The 20,330-nt window shown below is 42.1% G+C and overlaps 1 protein-coding gene across 6 annotated transcripts in view; it reads right to left on the bottom strand.

Annotated features, from left to right (window-relative positions):
* Window positions 1-20,330, bottom strand: part of fhl2b (four and a half LIM domains 2b) — a 76,130-nt gene that overhangs the window by 41,733 nt on the left and 14,067 nt on the right. For 2 of the 6 annotated variants that reach the window (XM_068033813.1, XM_068033814.1), the window contains exons 2-4: window positions 19,168-19,343; window positions 13,927-14,105; window positions 1,206-1,380 (exon numbers count right to left, since the gene is read on the bottom strand). In XM_068033813.1, coding sequence (XP_067889914.1) covers window positions 1,206-1,380; window positions 13,927-14,082 — 331 coding nt within the window. In that variant the 5' untranslated portion in view covers window positions 14,083-14,105; window positions 19,168-19,343. Of the gene's footprint in view, window positions 1-1,205; window positions 1,381-13,926; window positions 14,106-14,211; window positions 14,356-19,167; window positions 19,344-20,330 lie in introns of those variants that run through there. The other 4 variants (XM_068033812.1, XM_068033815.1, XM_068033811.1 and 1 more) reach the window with 3 other exon arrangements.

Genomic DNA, 20,330 nt, shown 5'->3' with positions numbered 1-20,330 from the left:
ATCATCTCTCTGAGGTACTCATAGGTGGGCTGTATCTTAAATGTCCGTATCCATCAGTCGAAAGCGAGTTGCCTAACCCTTTTGAACTCGAAAATTTGTTCAGGCCGTTTTCAGAGAGTTCACAATTTTTGGCAGTACGCCTTCAGTACAAGCTCGTATGCGCTCAGGATAGCAATTCTGGTCATTTCATAGGTTAATGAACTCTCACTGAACAATAGGGAAGAAATCTCATGGGCTTTGCCTGTTAATCTGCTTTGCAGTAACAAAGTTTTCTGCCGCTTCAACTGGTTTGCAAGCTTTTCAAATGAGATAAATAATGCTTCCGCATCCGCCTCATCAAACTTTGGTATCAGTTGGGAGAACTTTAAGAGCTCAACACTTGATCCTGAACTAGGGGTAGTTCCCTCACTAGTGGTGCTTCCACTGGGTACATTGGGTCTTCCCCTAGTTAGATCGAGCTGCCTTAATTCCCTTCCCTGCCTCTCCTTCTGGAAAGCTCTTTCTTTCTCCCTTTCCTGGAATTCTCACTCTCTTTCCTCCTTCTGTTCCTGTTTCTCCCTTTCCATCTGCAAGAGAACAAATCAGTTAGCATTTCAGTTGTGGGCCCTTTGTCAAAACTGACCTATTCTCTCCATAGATTCTAATTGATGATCTAAATGTCTCTCGGTTTTTGTTTCAAACTTCCAAAGGCTGATCTTCACTTTCAGCAGTGGTGGAAAATATGCGCTAACAGGTTGGCTGCCTAGTAAGCAACCCAACCCATTTTCCTTTCCATCTCCTACTGCCCATTTTCTGTCACAACTGAAAGTTGAAATTAGCCCTCCAGCATCAGCCAACTGTCAACCTTGCCTCCACCAAACAGATGTGCATTTCCAGTTCTTGTCCTTACCACCACGTGGCGAAGCCTGTGGCAAGGGAATCTGCCTCAAGGAGAGAGGAAAAAACTATTAGGATCTGTTTTGTTCTGCTCTGTAGAAAACAGGAGCAGCACTGATGGAAGCCCAGGCATTAATCTATAGCCCGAACCTTCCCGGCTGAAGGTAAGACTGTGGTTGCGTGATGCAGCAATGAGGAAAGGAAACAAAAGAACATTTTTACCATACCTACTTGTTTGAAGAATCACTCTTCCACCAGAAAATATGTTACCTTGAATCAGATCGACCCTTGATGATTTAAGAGTAATTGTATGTAAATTTTATTCTAACCTGGAATTATTGTCTTCTTGCAGCTCTGACACTTGGAGGAGTACTCATTCGAGTAACAGTCTGTACAGAGCAATTGATCGTCCTTGGCAGCGAAAGGCTTATCCACCAGTGACCGTTTGCACTGGAAGCAATGGAAGCAAGCTTCATGCCAGTGGCGGTCCTTATAAGACAAGTCCTGTCAGAATCAAAAGATATATTAACAATGCAAAGCTGAAGCATCTCAAATTGTAGATTAAATGTCACCCAGTTTATATTAGAGTTAATGTTCCTTGCTGCTTCTATGGGAGTAGGGAAACTTCTTGATATGTTCTGTAGATAACACAGATGTTTCTGGTTTACATTTTTGTTTGACAATTAAAAGCATGAGCTGTACAAAAATGATGTTGCACATATGCACAGGAAGTGCTGCAATAATAACTTAAAAATGTGGATATACAATAACTCCTGTGGAGATTTATCTTTGTGGAAAATGTGAGCAGAATAAACCAACTTGTTAGAAAGCACGATCAATCTACTGAAAAGTTACGTTCGAAAGTAATTTTTCTTTAAAATTGGTCCCTTTTATTGCAATTGTATGCAGTTAAGCAAATAGACATACATGTATGCATTGTTGGGGTAGTACATGTGGCTCAGTAAATGTACAGCAGGGATGGAGTGCTTGCTCATAAGCATTAAAAAGTAGTTCACGGATGGAGAATGCACTGGTGAATTTACTTGCTGCCACTTCAGTGGGAGGCCCTCTTAAGCAACAGCTATGTGAACATACAAAATGAAGACCAGCTGGTCCAACGAGCCTGTCCTGTCCTATGCAGTGCAACCTACACACACCATTAAACCCATCTCACCCCAACAGGCCAACTCTCCCTCACAATAGTATCACTATTCCCATCAACCCAACTACCTTCTATAATTCTAGTGTAGTCAGGAACTTATCCAGCTCCATCTTTAACTCGTGCAGTAAATCACACTCACAGCTTGCACTGGTAACTTAAATCCAGAGGTTGATGTCTGTGTGCAAAAAAACCTCCTGACATCCAACTTAACTCTATGGTTTACAAATATATTGCACAAACAGGGCCAAATGTGACATTTTTGTGTCAAAGTTATTGGCACAAAAGGGAATCTTGCATTGTTACTTGGATGGCTTAAAGAAATACTGAAAACATCAAATAAAATCAATGGAAATTAACACTGGCATCATCTCCCACATGTGAAATATAATTTACGCTATTGCTTGTCAGTGTGAAAATGCATTTTCCATGCATTTTCTGGAAACATATAAATTAATCTTAAAAATAGGTTAAGGCAACATTAGGCTACATTTCTTCTGATTGAAAATTTGTTGGCCGTTTATAATATTCAAAACATTATGCTGGGAAAATTATTCAGGGAATGCTCCAGAAATGGCAAATACTTTGAGAAAGATGTGATTTTGTTCAGTGCAAACACAGCAAGTGTAAAAAAAAACACATAATAGGAAATAACCCCGTTGGTTTCGTGGGAAGATACTCGGCTGCATCAAGCTGTGTGTAGACCTCCAGTACGCAAACTCCAAGTGTCACTACGTGCTGAGGTTCTATCTGTCCCCAGTGTTGCGAAGGATGGGCCTGGTCACATTGCCGCGGAACGCTCCATGCAGTTGGGCCGTGCCGTACCACCTATCCTTCGTGGAGCAGTTTCTGCGGGAAAACACCTTTGACCACCGGTCCATCAGGCAGTGGTCTGCACGGAATGTCCTCAAGGCCCTACGGGAAAAGGAGACGGTGGATCCTGTCGGATGGTTCCCCGAGCAGACCGTCAAAGTCATTTGGCGGAATGCCTCATCACCAGAACTTTCAAACAAGCACCAAGACGTAGCTCGGCTGGTGGTGAGAAGGGCCCTCCCCTTTCTTCATTGCAGTTTTAATTGGAAGTAAATAGTGCTATTATTCAGCATTACTTCACGCACACCCGAAGTCTCGCCCCCTCCGCACAATGCCCCCGCGGTGGCTGTGGTGGGGAAGAGACGGTTGCCCACCTCCTCCTGGAATGTGTCTTTGCAAAGCAGGTGTGGAAAGAGATGCAATGGTTTTTGTCGAGGTTCATCCCAAGCAGCTCTGTAACACAGGAGTCTGCTCTACGGGCTGTTCCCAGGAACGCACACCGAGACAAACATCAACTGCTGCTGGAGGACCATCAATTCGGTGAAAGACGCCCTTTGGTCTGCCTGAAACTGGTCTTCCAGCGAAAAGAGTTGTCCACGACCGAATGTTGCAGACTGGCACATTCCAAGGTCCAGGACTACGTGCTGAGGGACGCACTAAAGCTTGGGGCAGCCGCAGCAAAGGCTCAATGGGGAAAGACCACAGTGTAAGGTCCCCCCACCAAGCTCAACTGAGGGGCTGGATCCATGGGAAACCCCTCGAACTGTATCGGAGAAATTTTGTGTGCTGTAAATGTAAAAATGTATATGGCATGACCATGAAATGGAAGGGTTGTAAGGCAACTCATGATTGTATAGAAGGTAACTGATCACCTTTGAACTGTTTGTATTTTTTGACTTGATGCTGTTTTAAACTGTTTGGGAATGTAATTTTTACAGATTTTTATGAATAAAGTATATTTTGGAAATAAAAAAATAAAAAAAACCACATGATGTGGCACTGAACTATACAGATCCCTTGTTTTTAGTGATCTTGACCAGTGTGACAGTGTGAGTGGTACAATTAGCCTCAACTTTCCTGGACTAGGGAGGGAAAAATTAACAAATATTTATCACTGACGCACTAAAAATGAGAATGAGTTATCATCAGTTGAGTACAGGACTGGCCTGCACTGTGATGTAGTGTGTGGTAAACCAATCTGTCCCAACTCACTGTTCAAACTCATGCATGATGGATAACTATTTGGGTGACATACCAGAGGGCAGCTGTCAGATGGTGAAATATGAGCTATAATCTTAAAAAGAAAGTAGTAGAAAGATAATTGGAGGGGAAAATGGGAAGAGAAAATAAAAATTGTACGAAAGATAATGTGTGACTATTGTTACAATATGGCTCTGAGTACCCTTTTTATTTATTTTTTATTTAATAACTTACTGTATCATAGGAAACAGAAAGTGGTGGTGGGTGGGATAGAAACAGTTACATAAATTTCTGGGTTTAGATAATATTCGAAAAATATCCAAACCTCAGCTCAAGAAGTGCTTTATTGTGTAGACTTATTTAATTACTGTAAATATATAAAAACAACCAATTTCTACAATAAGAGTATAATGTCCCAAGGCAAAGTACCCAATTGATTTATTGGCACAAAAATACCCATAAAGGCACAATGTATTGCATAATGTGATATTGAGCCCTACAAACTTGGAAAGTCCAGGCTCAATCTTTGAGCTGAGCTGAGTTAACTGCAATCATTATCTGTTGAAAGGTGTGTGTTTGTGTGGGTGTACGTGTGGCCATCATCAGGCTTGGCAAGACTTAGTCTCTATCTCAAATATAAAGAATGTCTGCGGAAGAAAGGCACTGGAGAGTTGTGGCGTGCTATGGAATTACACCCAACCAGAAATTAGTTTCAGAACAGGAGAGAAATTTAGGAAAAAAGATCACAAAGAGGAATCTTTCTGTTTAATATATAATCAACAGGTTATACAAAACATGGCCATCCTGTGATATGACAGATATCTTCAGAGATACGTTCTGCCTCACTTGTGGAGACATCGTCAAATTAAGATCTGGACATCCTATGCCCTCTGTGTTTCTTCATTGCAGTTTTAATTGGAAGTAAATAGTGCTATTATTCAGCATTACTTCTTGCAAAAATCTAAAGGACCCAATTGGTCTGTATTCAGGGAAACAAACATACAGAAAATGTTGATAAACGTGTCACTTCTGCAGTTACTCTGATAAAAATTTAAAGCTTCTCTAAAGTCTGTCAAGTGCATCCTGTGGCACGCCTCAGGCAGTCAAGATGTATTGTTTATGACAATATGTCAAACAGTTATACTTATTGTAAAGTTTATGTTAAGTGATGGACTGACAGCAAAATAATCTTAACAACACAGTTGCATTGGCCTTTTATTTCATCATCTCAAATATAAGGCCACATTTTGCATCCAATCTAAAAGCATGACATGAACAAACCTCGGTCTGGTTAACTCTTGAAGAATTATTTCTGAGCTTAGTCAATGAATACTATGAATTCAAATGACCTATGGCTACACGTCTTTCTCTTTTACAACATTCAGCATTTAACATGGCAAATGACCAGTACAAATGCCATGCAATAAAATTAATATATTATGAAAACTGCAAAGGATGATTAGTGCTCAGCAAGGTAGAGTGCTGTCATTGTTTGGCTACAAATATTTGCTGCACTTTTGAATTCCAAATCAATCAGCAAAGAATTTTTGAACCTAATAAATGATTCTGCTCAGCAGAAGAAGCAACAAATTAGAGAAGATAAATTTTTGTTTTATAATAGCATCTGATTCTTAAATGACTAAAAATGAGAATTGTTAAGTATTGTATATTTGCAATAATAAGAAAATGGCCACCATAGCTGGTAGACAGCTTTCTTGCACACCTAGATTTTGAATTCTTTGGAAGGCAATTCATTTAACTGCGATTCAGTAGTTAAAAGTATTTTACGAATACATTAAGCATGTCATTATACACATTGCATACATATATTATAACATTCATAAGACATCATGCAACATGCATACTTCATCACTCAACATGCAGAGGTCAATATGCAACATGCATAAGTCATCGCACAAAGTGTACAGGTCATCATATAATATGCATACGTGATCATGGAACATGCATCGGTTATCTTGCCACATGCATAGGTCATCACACAACATGCATAGGTCATCATGCAACATGCATAGATCATCACTCAACATGCATAGATCATCACGCAATGTGCAGAGGTTGTTACACAATGTGTATTGGTTATCATTCAATGTGTTTACATCATTGCAGAACATGTATAGGTCATCACACAACACGCATAGGTCATCATGCAACATGCATGGATCATACTACGTGAGCCAAGAGCAACAAATATTCTGGTTTTTGGAAGTGAAAAATAGAACAAATTGATTTTTACCCATTTATCAACCCAGAAAAATTTAGGCATTTATTAGTGGAAATTGGTTAAACAAAAAACAATTTAAAATTGCTATTCATTTGTGAACCGAGACGGTGTCTGCAGGCCATTACCAAAGGGGACATCACAGCTAAGCCAATGCCCACAGCAGGAATTTTTAAAATTCTTTCATGGGATGTGGGCATCGCTGGGACGGCCAGCATTTGTTGTCCATCCCTAATTGCCCTGAGAAGGTCGTAGTGAGCCTTCTTGAACTGCTGCAGGCCATCTGATGTGTATACAGCCACAATGCTGTAAGGAAGGGAGTTCCAAGTTTTTGACCCAGCGACAGTGAAGGAACAGTGATACAGTTCCAAGTTAGGATGGTGTGTAGCTTGGAGGGGAACTCTCCGGTGGTGCTGTTCTCATGCATCTGTTGCCCTTGTCCTTCTAGGTAGTAGAGGTCAAAGGTTTGGAAGGTGCTGTCGAAGAAGCCATGGCGAGTTGCTGTAGTGCATCTTGTAGATGGTACACACTGCTGCCACAGTGCGCTGGTGGTGCAGGGATTGAATATTTAAGGTGGTGGATGGGGTGCTGATCAAGCAGGCTGCTTTGTCCTGGATAGTGTCGAGCTTCATGAATGTTGTTAGAGCTACACTCAGCCAGACAAGTGGAGAGTATTCCATCATGCTCCTGACTTGTGCCTTGTAGATGATGGACAGGCTTTGGGGAGTCAAGAGGTGAATTACTTGCTGCAGAATTCCCAACCTCTGACCTGCTCTTGCTGCCACAGTATTTATATGGCTGGTCCAGTTAAGTTTCTGGTCAATGATAAACCCCACATGTTAATGGTGGGGGATCAGCGATGGTAATGCCTTTGAAAGTTAAGGGAGATGGTTAGATTCTCTCTTGTTGGAGCTGGTCCTCCTTGGCCCACAAAAACACTCTGCTTTTCTTCAGGCCTGTGTAAGGCCTCCTCACCTACCCCACCCAACACCATCCAGTTTTTGGAGAGAATTCTGAAACCCAGAGACATGCTCTTGAAAGGTTTGTCACTAAGTGAGGAAATTGAAATATCCTCACTTGAGTATGTCATCCAGACTTAGAAGAGTGGAAGGTATGAGCAAGGCGCAGAGCTCAGTTGCAGAGATAGGATTGAACAAGGCCATAAAGGATTTTTATAGAAATGGACAAGGATTTTGAAATCAATGGTTTGGGACATGGACAACCACTGGAGGTTGGCAGGACAGGGATAATAGGTAAGTAGGACTTAATACAGAATAGGATTCAGGAGGCCAAGTTCTGTTTGAGCTCATATTAGTGTAGGATGGAGGAACATTGAGATCTTTAACTTCATCAAAACTCTCATTAAAAGTTGCTGAGTGCCTTTGGTGTTTATTCACAGGAAGAGAACATCAGCAAATGAATCATTTGAGACTAATTTTTTGTACATCCTGGGGTAATTTTTAACTTCACCTCCTGTGTGGTAACATGATGGAGCACAGTATCTGATCTTTGTAGAACCTGCCCAATCTTCATTCCAGGTGGTGATCTAGAAGCAGTGGCATAGTGGTAATGTCACTAGACTAGTAACCCAGAACCCCAGGCTAATGCTCTGGGGTCATGGGTTCAAATCACACCACAGCAGATGGTGGAATTTGAATTCTATTAATAAATCTGGAATTAAAAGCTAGTCTAGTGGTGACCATGAAACCATTGTCGATTGTTGTAAAAATTCATCTGGTTCACTAATGTCCTTTAGGGAAGGAAATCTGCTGTCCTTACTTGGTAGGGCTTACATGTGACCCCAGACCCACAGCAATGTGGTTGACTCATAAATGCCCTCTGAAATGGCCTGGCAAGACACTCAGTTCTGGCAAACCACTACAAAGTCTAAGAGAAGGATTGAAACCGGACAGACCACCCGGCATCGACCTAGGCACTGGAAATAACAACGGCAAACCCAGCACTGTCGACCCTGCAAAGTCCATCTTACCAACATCTGGGGGCTTGTGCCAAAATTGGGAGAGCTGTCCCACAGACTAGGCAAGCAACAGCCTGACATAGTCATACTCACAGAATCATACCTTGCAGACAATGTCCCAGACACTACCATCACCATCCCTGGGTATGTCCTATCCCACCAGCAGGACAGACATATAAGAGGTGGCAGCACAGTGGTACACAGGCAGAAGGGAGTTGCCTTGGGAGTCCTCAATATTGACTCCGGAACCCATGAAGTCTCATGACATCAGATCAAACATGGGCAAGGAAACATCCTGCTGATTACCACCTACCGCTCCCCCTCGGCTGATGAATCAGTACTCCTCCATCTTGAACACCAATTGGAAGAAGCTCTGAGGGTAGCAAGGGCACAAAATGTACTCTGGGTGGGAGACTTCAATGTCGACCACCAAGAGTGGCTCGGTAGCACCACTACAGACCGAGCCCTAAAGAACATCGCTGCTAGACTGGGTCTGCGGCAGATGATGAGGGACCAACAAGAGGGAAAAACCTACTTGACCTCGTCCTCACCAATCTAACTGTTGCAGACACATCCATCCATGACAGTATTGGTAGGAGTGACCACAGTACAGTCCATCTTCGTACTGAGGGTGCCCACCATCATTTTGTGTGGCACTACCACCGTGCTACATGGGATAGATTTCAAACAGATGGAGCAACTCAAAACTGGGCATCCATGAGGTTCTGTGGGCCATCAGCAGCAGCAGAATTGTATTCAACCACAATCTGTGTGCTCATGGCCCGGCATATCCCCCACTCTACCATTACCATCAAGCCGGGGAACCAACCCTGGTTCGATGAAGAGTGCAGGAGGGCATGCCAAGAGCAGCACCAGGCTTACCTCAAAATGAGGTATCAGCCTGGTGAAACTAGAACACAGGACTACTTGCATGCCAAACAGCAGAAGCAGCATGCAACAGACAGGGCTAAGCAATCCCACAACCAACGGATCAGATCTAAGCTCTGTAGTCCTGCCACATCCAGTCGTGAGTGGTGGTGGACAATTAAGCAACTAACAGAAGGAGGAAGCTCCATAAAAATCCCCATCCTAATGATGGGGGAGCACAGCACATCAGTGCAAAAGATAAGGCTGAAGCATTTGCATCCATCTTCAGCCTGAAGTGCCGAGTTGATGATCCATATTGGCCTCCTCCTGAGGTCCCCAGCATCACAGATGCCAGTCTTCAACCAATCCGATTCGCTCCATGTGATATTGTTATGACTGATCGCTCCAGTCAAAGCCTCCAATCAAAATATACAATTCTGATTGTGATGGGAGAAACGCACTGTTAATTCAATCCCGTCCCGCCACAGATCGCCGAACATATCATTTTAAATTTTCCAAGTTAAAGAAAGGCCCAGCCAAATTGTACCATCTATTAACCCCCGAATGAGGCTAACCAAACTAGGCGTCTTTAAATCAACAAATTAACTTTTTAATTAGAAAAACTAAATTCTTAAACACTACAAAGATATAAACAACATTTAAAATAGAAAAAATTTGTGTCCTTGCAGATTTACGCTCCTGCCAGATATGGAACAGTTCAAGGTTGCTTGAAGTCCTCATAGCTGTCCAATGGGGGGAAAGAAGGTTCCTCAACAGTAGAACAGTCAGTAGTCTAATTCAGAAGTTGAAATTGATGCTTTCCCTCTCCAGCAATGAATTTCAACTAGTAACAACTTGCAAACACTTTTTAATGAATCAATTTGACTTTAGAATTTTTGAGGGATAAATGATTGCCACAGTCTAATTTCCCTTCCTTCAGTTTAAATTATCAGAGGTCACTGTTTTGGCTTGACCTTTTAGAATTTTGAGAGTGAATAATAAATAAACAGACTAAATTCTCTTCCTTCAGTCTAAATGGTCTGAGAAGTTTTCCTTTCAGGTGCTAACACACAGCTGTCTGTCTGGCTCTCTGAGTTAGAACAGTCTGTTTCCACTATAAGCCAGTTCGAAATTAAATTGTAACACTGTATCTCTTGATCTCTGGTCCTGAATGGCTGTCTCCCAGGCAACGAGGATGTACTCTTTAACTCACAGTCTCCGAATGGCTGTATCCCGAGGCAATGAGAATGCATTCTTTGACTCAGTTTTTACAGCTTGCTGCCTTAAAGCAGTACTGTTCCCTTTCCAGCCTTAAAGGCACACTGCATTCTTCCTGAAAAAAAACTACAGGATCATAACAATATCAAGTAACGGCTAAAGACATTTATTACTGCAAAGGCTATGGGCCCTGACAACATTCCAGCAATAGTACTGATGAGTGGTGCTCCAGGATTAGCCATGCCCCTAGCCAAGCTGTTCCAGTACAGCGACAACACTGGCGTCTACCTGGCAATGTGGAAAATTGCCCAGGTATATCCTGTACACTAAAAACAGGACAAATCTGACCTGGCCATTTACCGCCCTATCAGTCTACTCCCAATCATCAGCAAAGTGATGGAAGGGGTTGTCAACAGTATTATCAAGCAGCACTTGCTCAGTAATAACCTACTCACTGATGCTCAGTTTGGGTTCCGCCAGGACACCCAGCTCCTGACATCCTTAATGCCTTCGTTCAAACATGGACAAAAGAGCTGAACTCCAGTGGTGAGGTGAGAGTGAATGCCCTTGACATCATGGGAGCATTTGACTGAGTATGGCAGCAAGGAGTCCTACCAAAACTGACGTCAATGGGAATCAGGAGGAAACTCTCCGCTGGTTGGAATCATATCTAGTGAAAAGGAAGATGGTTGTGGTTGTTGGAGGTCAATCATCTCAGTCCCAGTACATCACTGCAGCCTGTTCCTCAGGGTAGTGTCCTTGGCTTAACCATCTTCAGCTGCTTCATCAATGACCTTCCCTCCATCATAAGGTCAGAAGTTGGGATGTTTGCTGATGATTGCACAATGTTCAGCACCATTCGCAACTCCTCAGATACTGAAGCGGCCCGTGTCCATATTCAGCATGACGTAAGACATCAAGGCTTAGGCTGACAAGGCTTGGGCTGACAAGTGGTAAGTTAAATTCGCGCCACACAAGTGCCAGGCAATGACCATCTCAAACAAGAGAGAATCTAGCCAACTCTCCTTGACATTCAATGGCATTACCATTGCTGAATCCCCCACTATCAACATCCTGGGGGTCACTATTGACCAGAAACTGAACTGGACCAGCCATATAAAAGCTGTGGCTATAAGAGCAGGTCATAGGCTGGGAATTCTGCCATGAGTAACTCACCTTCTGACTCCCCAGTGCCTGTCTACCATCTACAAGGCACAAGCCAGGAGTGTGATGGAATACTCTCCACACCTGGATGGGTGGAGCTCCAACAACACTCAAGAAGCTTGACACCATCCAGGACAAAGCCACCCACTTGATTGACACCCCATCCACCACCTTCAACATTTACTCTCTGCATCACAGACACACAGTTGCAGCAGTGTGTACCATCTATAAGAAGCACAGTAGCAACTCACCAAGGCTCCTTCGATAGCACATTCCAAACTCGTGACCTCTACCACCTAGAAGGACCTGGGCAGCAGATGCATGGGAATACTACCACCTGAAAGTTCCCCTCTAAGTCACACACCATCCTGACTTGGAACTATATCGCCATTCCTTCACTGTCGCTGGGTCAAGATCCTGGAACTCCCTTCCTAACAGCACTGTTGGTGTACCTACACCACGAGGACTGCAGCGGTTCTAGAAGGCAGGTCACCACCGCCTTCTCAAGGGCAATTAGGGATGAGCAATAAATGCTGGCCTAGTCAGCGATGCCCAAATCTCCCAAACGAATAAAAACCCCCACCCCATATTGAATTTGCAAGCAATGTTGACAAGTAGGTCTGAGGATTGAATAGTGCCCCAATCCATCAACCTGTTAATGGTGCAGGGCCCAAGGAGCAACCTAAAGATGTTAGAAAAATATAAATGACTTTGCGTGGGAAGACGCCATTGAGGAAAGGGAGGAAAACTTGGAACAATAAATGAGAGTACCCACAGTGGCTCAGTGAGTAGCTGAGACATACAGACAAGAAAATTTCAGGTTTCATCCCAGTCTGTGCTGAGTTGACTCATCTCAGTTGTAACACTTGCTGAGAGATTAATTGACCAAAGTGCTGCTTGGTTCAGTATGAGAAATTCTGCCAGCATGTCTGCTACTGATTGATATTCAGTAAGCCCTGCTGGAGGTGCACATGTGAGTACTGAATGTTGATGTAACTGAAGTTGACTATGATGTGTTTGAAAAGGACTGCCACACCCACTGTTATTGCACACATCTGTGAATCTTAATGGTGGGTTTCTGGCACTCATGGAGTTGTACCCAAATGCTTTCAATACTTTCATGGAATGTAGGAGGAGAGAAAGCTGGTTGAGAAAATTTGTGAAATGAAAAGAAGAACTGTTACCTGACAATAGAAACTGTCAGATTAAATACAGTTGAAATTGTGATGTGTACCGCATAGAACTGAATGTACTGCAAATACAAACTGCACCACAGCTTTGAGCATTGGAATACCAATGCACAGTGTTACAAGCTAGATTGATTGTTGGTTAAATTAACTTTCCCAATAGGAGCTAAGCTAAGCTAGTGGGGCACTGAGTGTGGCATGAAAGGAAATTCAGAAAGGAGAGTTACATCAGGGTGGTACACAGCACTTCCCAGCATAAGAACATAGAAATTGCAAAACAAAAGACCAAGGTCCATCTGGTTTGCTTTCCACTATCCTAGTATTTGCATGGCACAACAATAATAGAGTGTTGACTAGTCATGGCTGTCAAACTCTGTCAATTAGCTCACAAAAAACCCGGACATGATGAGAAAAACCACAGTAGTAGAGAGCTTTGAAAACTATAGGTTCAAAGTCACCTGTTCCTCCAAAATATGCTACACTTGTACTCCACGTCATGTCTCAAATTACTCGTATGTTGACAGCTACTATAAAGTGTTCAGTAGCAGTAGTCTTTGGAGCAACTCATGCATCTACCCTGTCTGTAGCAGCACTCTGAAAGCCAAATGGGTCTGAAGACAGTGGCTAATTTACAAAGAAAGAACAACATTACAAAAGAAGGTTTGAATAAACTGCAAATGCCAAATCAACAAGTTACAATCTGTTCTTGATAATTTGAAGCAGTTTTTTGCACTAAAAATCTGAATTATCCAATAATTTCAATTAAGCAGCGTAAATAATACAGCAAAGTGAGAATTTAGTATGCAAAGCATTTGAATTGCCAGATAGCTTGAATTAAGCAACTTTGAATTAAGAGGAACAGACTGTAGTTGTTAAGATGCACAACAGTGCTTCACAAGTTAGATATTTGATTTCCACAGTTGACAAATTCCAGTCTTGCATGCAATATGCCTTGTCGATTCCTGCCCCCTGAACAAAGGGGACATTAGTAAAATGGACAGCAATTCCTGTGTTCTCAATTATATTTAAAAGGCTGCCATTGAGCGCAGAACAGTAATAAAACAGCTAACTTACACTGAATTAATATTATTAGTGTTTTCATATGGCATTGTTCATTAACCCAACCTATTGTTCAGAACTGAGACAGTATTGTTAAAATGTCAGACTCCAACATTGCATTGCATGGCAGTTACAACTCAGTGAATGAAAATGACAGATCATATACCTTATTGTCGCATGCAATTGGTTTCTTGCATTCCTCACAGGTATTAGAATAAAGGCTTTCGTAGCACTTCACACAATATGGGTTCTCCTCTCTAAGGATGTATTTCTTCCCAAAGAGGGACTCCTTGCAGTAGTGGCAGTCAAAGCGTTCTGTCATGCTTTTTGGAAAGCTCTAAGCACCTAAAATTCAAAACAAGAGGAAATTAAAACAGTCCTGATTATCTCAATGCATTTCAGCATATCTACATTTGACTCAGTTCAGTCATAACAAGAATAAAAACATTACAGATCAACAGCTCTCAGTGTGACATCAGAAATGTAAATTGTGACAGATTATCGGTCACCCTCTGTTCCGATGGTCAGCCACAAGCTAAGGTGTTAGATCACCGGCCCCTAGAATTCACAGTTTGAACTGCTGCACGTCTAGTATCTGGTGAATGTTGTGTTGAAGCAATTGAGTGGCTGACTGCCTAATAAAACCCTGTGTCATTTTACCATATAAGGATAGAAAAGCTAGGAAATCATTCTCTCTCAGAGCTTCGCTACTGCTGGCAGCTCCATAGGTTTACTGTTTTGCACACTGTCTTCTCTCTAATTTTTCCTAATGAGCAAGTCACCAGGCTCACTTTAACTAGCACAGAAACATAGCAGGCCTCCGTAAATGGGTTTGTAAATAAATCCCTGGATAATTCATTAAAATGGATGAAGATATCATTAAATCATTTTGACTTAAATTAATTTCACATTCAGTGTGTATGTAACCATTCAACCTCTAATGTTGTAGGACTGTTGTAAAATATTATAAAATGTAGCATGTTGTAAAATGCAGGACTTTGAGAATTTCGATGTTTTTTTACTTTCTGTGTGGATAACCAAATAAACACACCTACATGTAGGGACATGTTATTACCCTTTTCCAGAGTGTAACCTGTCTTTACATTCGGATTAATCTGTATTTGTACTGTTAAATTTGGTTTTAGGACAGAATGGGTAATGTGAGAGCTTGAGTGACTAACAGAAAATGACTCAGTTAAAGTGTGTATATAAATATTTATGTATGTCCCATAAGTGTTTGAGTCCAGTTCAAAAATAACTTTAATTATAACCACTAAAGGAGTAGATTGTCTCAAAGAAGGTAAGCCATTCATCCCTCCTACATTTTCAGTACTGTATGAACTAACCCAATCTGTAGTCACTTTAACTTTGTGCCACTAATTGTATTCACAGAGGATGAGTTGCTCCTGGTAATGAAATGGATGGCAATCCAGGGTTTTCCTTCCAACTAATAATAAGAATCTTATTAATATTTTGGGACCCCATAGAGGAATTTACCATTATTGTTTCTTGAGCTGCTGTACCAAGCTTGTTGAGGAGAATATTAATTCAGAATGTGAGGCTTTCTACATTGAGATGCCAGATAGATCAATCAAGGTTAATCACTCCTTCAACTCAATTACTGGATAGAGCTTTCTTTCCAGTCCAACTCCTGGTCCCTTCTAGTTCTTTGAGAGAGTGAAAATTCGCACTGGAGCCTCTGCCACCAAGAATGTCCATTCCCGTTTGTTACACCAGTGGCCAGGACATACCTAGCATGTTTATTAATTGTTAATATGTACCGCCAGTATTGAGGCTCACTTAATAACAGAAAAATCATCTTCACTCCTGTAGGCTACAGTCACCATGAGCGAGATTATACCGGCTCCTAGGTGGATGGTTAAGAGACACGGGGGTGATAAAATGCCGGGGAGTCACTTCGGGATAGCGTCCCGATGCAAACCTGCTGCCGGGGAAGTTTCTCAGCAGCAGGAACAGCAGCGGCTTAGCTGCCCACCAATCAGAGGTGGGTGGTCGACTTAGCCTATTAAAGGCCCAATTGAAGGCAATCTTCCCGGGCCGCTGGCATTTTGCTGGCAGCAGAGTGGGTCCCCCCCACCCCGCTACGTGGGAAGGTCACCAGTTACATGGAGGCAGCCTCCCTGCGACTTCCCGGGGGCGGCGCTATCAGAGCCATTGGCTCCAAGACCCAAATGGGGGGGCCACCAGCGACAATGTCTGCTCCTGTGGCCCAGACGCCACCAGTGGAGGGATTTGCCCTCCAAATGCCGGAGCCTGCCTGCTTGGCCCCAGCAGAAAAATTAAGTGTCTTCCTCCCCTGCCAGAGCATCTCAAGACGGAGGCACCCTCTCATTATCCTTGCTGCCTCAGCAGCGGCCACCTCTCTCAGTGGCTTTACTGAGGCTTCTGAGCTGCCAGCCTTCTGATTGGGCTGGCAGCATGGAGTGTCCACTCGCTGTCCTTAATTGGATGGCAGGCCCGGCAGTGGCCAATTTAGAGGCCGCCTCTGGGAAGATTGCTGCTGCAGTCCCACTGCCTCGGGACCCGCATGTGGTCCTTATGTCGGGACTTACCCTCTTCCGAGAAAATCCCGCCCCATCTCTGTTGTATGGTCATCAGTGTATTGCTAATAAAGAACCCAACTGTTGTGTCTTTTTGACCTTAGGAAGTGAACCAGCAACTCAAAACTGATATAAAAAATCAACAGAGAAACAGTACTGGGTCACATTGTGAGATGTATGAATGCTATGAAAGGGTTTGTTTCCTGCTTGAAAATTGCTTGTGTTTTCAGTCTACTGTGCTTTTGTGTTTCTTTGTATTTTATTCCAATTTTATTTTGTGCTTTTTATTCTTTTATTGTGGAGGTTTTATGCTTTTGTTTTTGCTTATGCAGTTCTTGTTTCCTCTGATAACTGTGCCTTCCTCCCCCATCATCATAAAATTAGATGTCAGATGGTGGCACAATATTGGACAAATCTCTTGTCAATCCTAATAGCAGAAGTAACAATGCTGCACAGCATCAAGAAGCAGTCATCAGAGCAGCAAATGATGACTATGCATTGCAAAAATGTGCTAAGTATTTTTTTATTTTACTTTTCAGAGCTCAATAATAATTGCAGCCTGTTAGATGGCAACTGTAGCATTTTGGACAGTTTATATGCCTTGCAACAATAGTGTTTATTGGTGCTATTGCAGAATTGCAGATTTGAAACAAGGACTGACTTTCTGGTAGAATATTTGAATGTGCAATGACATAGAACACAGTCATGCATAACCAATAAACAGTATCATAAATTCCAATGACTTTCTAATAATGATGGAGTTGACATTATATCTAGTTCCAGAACTGAAAACTACAGGAGAATTTTCCACTAGTTATCCAGTGCAGGGACCTCTGAAATCATAGCTGTCAATAATCCTCAATTAAAGACACAATACTAGGAATTATTTCATGAAGTGCTACCACACACAGAGGGGTAGATCATTCAGCCCCTCGAGCCTGTTCTGCTATTCAGTTATATCATGGCCAATCTGTACCTCAATTCCATTTACTCACCTTGGATCCATATCCATTGATACCCTTACATAACAAAAATATATTGATCTTCATTTAGAACATTTCAATTGATCCATCATCCACAACATTTTGAGGAAGAGAGCACCTGACTTCCATGTCTTTCTGTGTGGAAAAAGTGCTTCCTTATTTCACTCCTAAATGGCCCTGCTATAATTTTAAGACTGTGACACTTAAATTTTCTCAATAATTGTTCTGTACCTATGCTATCGAATCAAGTTATCATTTCAAATATTACAATTTGATTACTCCTCAGACTTCTAAACTCAAAACATACGAACATATGAATTAGGAGCAGAAGTAGGCCATTCGGCCCCTCGAGCCTGCTCCATCATTCAATAAGATCATGGCTGATCTGTTTCTGTCTCGAATTCTTCACTCCCATCTACCCCCGATAACCCTTGATTCCCTTGCCTAACAAGAAATTATCTATCTCCGCCTTAAAAATATTCAATGATACCACCTCTACCACCTGCTGAAGAAGAGAGTTCCAAAGTCATACAACCCTCATCTCTGTCCGAAAAGGGCGATCCCTAATTTTAAAACAGTGCCCCCTAGTTCTGGACTCAGCCACAAGAGAAAACATCCTTTCCACATGCACCTTGTCCAGACTGTTCAGGATCTTATATACTTCAATCAAGTCTCCCCTTACTCTTCTAAACTCCAGTAAAAACAAGCCCAGTGTGTCCAACCTTTCCTCATAAGGCAATTCGCTCATTCCAGGTATCAATCTAGTAAACCCCTCCAATGCATTTACATCCTTCCTTAAATAAGGAGATCAAAACGTCACACAGTATTCGAGATGTGGTCTCACCAATGCCCTGTATAACTGAAGCATAACATCCTTACTTTTATTTTCAATTTCTCTCGTAATAAAGCATAGTATTCCATTAGCCTTCTTTATTACTTGCTGTATACTGCAAACTAACTTTTTGTGATTCATGCGCTGGAACACTGAGCTCCCTCTGCACCTTGGAATTCTGCAGTCATTCTCCATTTAAGTAATCTTCTGCTTTTTATTCTTCCTGCCAAAGTGAACAACTTCACATTTTCCCACATTATACTCCATCTGCCAGATTTTTGCCTACGGACTCAATCTATCTATGTCAGTCTGCAACCTCCTTATATCCTATTCACAACATACGTTCCTACCTATCTTTGTGTCATCTGCAAATTTAGCTACCATGCCATTGCTACCCTCATCTAAGTCATTGATACAAATTGTAAAAAGTTGATGCCCCAGCACAGACCCCTGCGGGACCCCACTAATCACATCCTGCCAATTAGAAAAGGACTCATTTATGCATACTCTCTCTTTTCTGCCAGCCAACCAATCTTCTATCCATGCTAATATGTTACCCCCTACACCATGAGCTCCTACTTTGTGCAATAACCTTTTATGTGGTACCTAGAAGTGAAAGGTCAGCCATGATCATATTGAATGGCAGGGCAGGCTCAATGGGCTGAATGGCCTACTCCTGCTCCTATGTTCCTTGTCAAATGCCTTCTGGAAATCCAACTACAGTACGTCAATGAGCTCCCCTCTATCCATAGCACATGTCACTCCTTCAAAGAACTCCAACAAATTGGTTAAACATGATTTCCCCATGCTGACTATTCCCGATTACCTTGAGTTTTTCTAAGTGCGCAGCTATAACCTCTTTAATGATCGATTCTAGCACCTCCCCTATGACAAGCTAACTGGCCTATAGTTACCCTCTTTCTGCTTCCCCACTTCTTGAATAGAGAGGTTATATTTGCTACTTCCCAGTCTGATGAAACCTTTCCAGACTCCAGCGAATTTTGAAAAATGAACACCAATGCATCTAGTACCTCAGTAGCCACCTCTTTTAACACACTAGAATGAAGTCCATCAAGACCCAGGCACTTGTCAGCCCGCAGCTCCATCAGTTTGGCCAATACCGCTTCCCTGGTGATTGTAATTTCGCCAAGTTCCTCTCTTCCTTCCGCCTCCTGACTTACAGCTATTACTGGAATGTTTTTGTGTCCTTTATAGTGAAGACAGAAGCAAAATATTTGTTTATTGCATCTGCCATTTCCTTACTTTCTACTATTAGCTACTCATGCTCACTCTCTAGAGAGCAAACACTCACTTTACTTACTCTTTTCCTTTTAAATACCTGTAGAAACTCTTGCTATCCGTTTCTACATTTCTAGCTAGCTTCCTCTCATACTCTAATTTCTTTTTCCTGATTAACCTTTTAGTCATTCTCTGCTATTCTTTATATTTTGACCAATCATCTGAACTGCCACTCATCTTTGTGCAATTATATGCCTTTTCCTTAATTTTGATGCTTTCCTTAACTTCTTTAGTAAACCACGGATGGTGGGTCCTCCCCTCAGAATTTTTCTTTGTTGTAGGAATAAACTTATTCTGAGTATTCTGAAATATCCCCTTAAATGTCTGCCATTGCTTCTATATTGATCTATCTCCTAGCCGAGTAAACAAGTTCACTTCAGCTAGCTCAGCTTTCATGCCCACATAGTTGCCCTTATTCAAGTTTAAAATACCAGTCTTAGACCCACTCTTCTCTTTCAAACTGGATGTAAGATTCAATCATATTGTTGTCACTTCTACCTGGAGGTGCCTTTACTCTGATTATTAGTCCTGTCACATTTGTTATGACCGGGTGAGGAAGGAGTCTCAGGCTCCCCTCTTGGCCCTTTCCAGGTTTGGCCGTAACAGGGTTTAACTTTTAAAACACAGTATTTTTAGCTTAACCTCTCAGTGAGTCCTTGCTCACTGCTCTAATTGTAATTGTAAATGAACCAATCAGACAGGTTTGCTTAGGTCTACACAAGAAAGATGTAAGCTTATTAACCTTACCACTCCAACTCGGTTAAAATTACTAAAATATGCGACACAACCACGCTAGCATGCATACATGATAAGCACACACAAATAGATACAGAGGGGAAGAAAGAATTGGGGGCAGGGGGGTGGTGGTGGTTGAGGTAGGGAAGGCAATAAATAG

Source organism: Heterodontus francisci, chromosome 6, assembly GCF_036365525.1.
Source record: "Heterodontus francisci isolate sHetFra1 chromosome 6, sHetFra1.hap1, whole genome shotgun sequence".
Classification (NCBI taxonomy): Eukaryota; Metazoa; Chordata; class Chondrichthyes; order Heterodontiformes; family Heterodontidae; genus Heterodontus; species Heterodontus francisci.
The sequence above is the reverse complement of the archived record's forward strand: the minus strand, read 5'-3'. Positions and strand labels throughout refer to the sequence as shown.